The sequence below is a fragment of the Mesitornis unicolor genome, unplaced genomic scaffold, assembly GCF_000695765.1.
Source record: "Mesitornis unicolor isolate BGI_N332 unplaced genomic scaffold, ASM69576v1 scaffold43270, whole genome shotgun sequence".
Lineage (NCBI taxonomy): Eukaryota > Metazoa > Chordata > Aves > Mesitornithiformes > Mesitornithidae > Mesitornis > Mesitornis unicolor.
In genome coordinates, this window is record NW_010158610.1 from 4,742 (window position 1) to 8,608 (window position 3,867).

General features: G+C 43.3%; 1 protein-coding gene across 1 annotated transcript; it reads right to left on the bottom strand.

Moving 5' to 3' along the window:
- Positions 1–1,780: 1,780 nt before the first annotated feature.
- On the bottom strand, positions 1,781–3,848 carry SWI5 (SWI5 recombination repair homolog (yeast); the record flags this gene model as incomplete). Its single annotated transcript, XM_010183933.1, has 3 exons — positions 1,781–1,898; positions 3,315–3,436; positions 3,800–3,848. Coding segments are annotated over 3 exons (289 nt in total), but the record flags the coding sequence as incomplete, so codon positions are not given.
- Positions 3,849–3,867: the final 19 nt, after the last annotated feature.

Below are 3,867 nucleotides of genomic sequence, written 5' to 3' on the forward strand. Positions count from 1 at the left end.
GCTACAGCTGCAAGTTTTAATCCTAATTAATGCTTCTACAAGGAGGGGAAGAAAACGTGGACTTCTCAGTCCTTAAATAACCTTCAGGAACTTTGGTAATGGAGTATACTTCACCCCCCCCAGTTACACCTAACACAAACTGAGGGAATTTCTGTTCATACTTCCCATTGCAAACACTGTTTCCAGTTACGTGTGTCACTACCAGCCCAGTTTCTCCACACAGAAAACACCAGCCAGAACAGAAACGTGGGTTTTGAGAACAAAGGTAGCATTTCCTAGTTCTAGCCTTCTTGGGACAATTGGGAACAATTACCTGTTCTCAGCAGCAGCCTTGTGACCGTTTTCTGGTTTTCAAGCACTACAAAGAGAGATTCGTTTGATTCAGATTTGGAAATAATGAGCAGATTTGCAGCATGGGCCTGACTGGAGACCAGGGGGGAAACTTACTGGCAAGGTCAAAGAATGAGCGGGACATCAAGCTTGAGTGAAAAAGGGACAATGGATCTGCAGTCAGCAGAGCAGTTTATCACTTAGCACTGCCCAAAGCAGCCAAATTTAGTCTGCGCAGTCACCCTCAGTCCTAACACCTGACATTGGAACACTCACACTTCAACATAATTGTGTGTTTAGGACACCGCTCATTTTCACAGTGACTGCATTCAGAAGAGAGTGAAGGTAATTCTGCACCTACCCAGTGTTGGGTAGGGCTGCCACACTGGCTCCCTGAAGAGTCCTCAGAAGACATTCGAATAATAGATGTTACAGTTGTCTCAGAACACCGTTTAAGAATTTGTTCCCAGGTCCATGCAATGTTTTATACAATCCTAAAATGAATTACTGAGAAATGTGATAGCTGCTTTATTGCGACTGGAGAGTTCAACACAACTTCTCATTTTGCCATTTACTACAGAAATGATACAAAACCTCTAGATACCAGAGCACTTCAGTACAGAAACACAGAACACCCAGACTAATCCAGATTTGATCATAGAAGAAAACAAAACAAAACCCCCAAACAGCAACAACTTCAGCCTCCCCTCCCTACTTCTGAGGGTTCTTTCTTTTCTTTCAAAGCAGCTGTTACATTGCACATTTATATGCCCTCACTTCCTCTACCCATTCAGTATCCAACAGCCCCTGGATGTTGTAAAAGAAGCAAGGACTCCCCGGGAAGGGTCTTAACACCAACCTGAATTACAACCTTTCCAATAAAAAACCAAAAATACTGTTGACCAGATAGCAGTCAAAATTACCCAGAATCTTACATCTTTCCTACAAGCAGGAAACAGTTGATAGACTCAACTTTCATGTTTCAGAGTTTCTTAGAAATAAGGCTGTTAACCCATACTCTGTTGCAATTCTACACACACACTTCCGAGGTCACCTTACGTCACTTCTAAACCGAGATGACACCAAAACAACGGCCCAGTAACAGTCATTTTGGCAGGATGTGGCAGTCCTCAGGTTCAACGCTAGTCGCTAAGCTCCAGATCATATTCAGGGTAGAGCTGCTTTGTAGTAACTCCTCGGATAACAGCTAGAAAAGGAAGAAATACCATTGCTTTCATGAAACAAAGACCAGATCAGCCAGAAAAGCTGTGTTTTCCTCCCAGTGGCCCCTAATGATCCCACAGAACCTCCCATAGCTAAGAAACCACTATAAGGTTTTGCAGCTATGCTCCTCGCTTGCGTTTTTTTTTTAGCATATGAAGAAAAAAACCTGACAAATATTAATAAGACTTATGAAGTTTATATGAAAACATGGACTTTAAAAAGTTCTTCAACAGCTTTCCCCTTCCTTACCCAGCTTGCCCAGCAGCATCTGCCCGGCATCTTTAATATCATTGTACTCATGGAGCAGAGAGATGTGCTTCTCCAGTTCCTCCAGGCTGTAGCCTCTGTAACAGTAAAACCAGAAAGGTAAAAAAAAAATGACACAGTGGGTTGCTGCTGCACAGCAAGTGCTGCCACTACCAACCAAGCACAGCAAGGATATTTGTGATACCCAAACCTGGTACGTCAAAAGCGCACCCTGAAGGCAGCAAGTACAACAGCTGCAAGCCATAAGCATGAAAACTACAGACAAGCAGATCCTCATTTTGAGGGTTTTTTGTTTGTTTGGGTTTTTGGGGTTGGTTTTTTTTTCCCCACATCAAGACTTGTTAAAAAAAACAAAACCAAAACCAATCCACCCAAATTCTTAGAAACAAGTAGAAACAGGAATAGACCATAGTGAAATCAATTTATATGTATCTCTAATCTGTAGCTAGATTAAGAAGGTAAGCTAAATTAAGAAGGTCTATTTACCCTTAAGAATAAAACAGAAAAGCTTTTGGAACATCCTTTGCTGTTCTACCATTCCCATTCTATGCACTACACATTATCTTAGAAAGTATCACTCCTTCGCAATGAATAACGTACAGAGATTCCCTCTTTAAAAATCCACCAGTGATTTTATCTCAGAACAGTTGCTAATAAGCAGCTGCCACAGCATGTCACAAGAAACCACAATAAAACAGTTGCACCACTGTATGTGGCACCTGTCACACCACAGCGTTCTACAGGACGCTTGCTTGCCTGGAAAGCATCTCTGCTTCTTGAGCACAAAGGTTTAACCCACTCACCTTGGATGCAAAGCAAGTGAACACTTGATCAAGATGGAAAAAAGAAGGAAACAGTTTTATCTGGGACTAAATTTGGCAGGTTGTACAAGTTACGATCTCAATTTTAATTCTCACAAGAACAAGTTTTTCTGACAGCATGATGTGCTGTAGTATCATCACAGAATCACAGAACGTTAGGGATTGGAAGGGACCTCAAAAGCTCATCCAGTCCAATCCCCCTGCTGGAGCAGGAACACCCAGATGAGGTTACACAGGAAGGCGTCCAGGCGGGTTTTGAATGTCTGCAGAGAAGGAGACTCCACAACCTCTCTGGGCAGCCTGGGCCAGGGCTCTGTCACCCTCACTGAGAAGAAGTTTCTTCTCAAATTTAAGATAAACCATCATGATGGTTAGAATTATTCAATCCCAGTTTACATGTAATTACCTCAGCAACACCTGGGGTAAAGTAAAAATCCTCTCATCCAAGCCCCTAGCAAAACTTGTCTTGCTTTACCAAACCAACCCAAAAGAATTCCCTCTTGTCTTTAACTGGTCCCATAACTCAAAACACCACCACAATCAACACTGTATAGCATCACGACAAAAAGGACATCATGAAAGGTCAGCTTTAGCTCTAATTCTTGGACCACATTTTGTTATAAAAACAAAACTAAGGCATCGCAACACACACTGAGCTTGCCAAGGACTTACTCGGACAATAATTGTGCAATTTCCTGGTCTAAAGCGAGGTCTTTCTGTTTCAGCTCTTCAATTTCACACCGCAGGGCTTCTTCATTGGCTCCATTAGGCTGGCAGGACCTTGGAGATGGGATCTGTAAAGCACGGAAGACATTTAGCACTCACTGCGCCCTCGATAGGATGCTACAGTGCTGGAGGGCACTGATCAGAAAATACCCTGTGTGCTACTGCATACAATGGAGAAAAAAGAAACGAAAATATGTCCTGGCTGGGGAAGGGGGCAGACTCTGGTAAAATATTTATCAGTTTATGTAAGGTCAGCCTGCTCTGTATCATATGCTACAGCATCTTGTAGATTTACAGCGTGAAGTGAAAATAAAAAATAAAAATCACAATTTGGCTTTTAAGAGACGCTCCCAAGCAAGTTCAGTGCTGAACCGTGAAGCCAACAGTTACTCGGGCAACGAACAACTTCACCCGCCCGGGCGGGGACTCACCAGTGACTTGAAGCCGGCAGTGCCGCTCCGCCGGCCTCCACCGGGGGTCCTGGCAAAGGAGAGCGGCG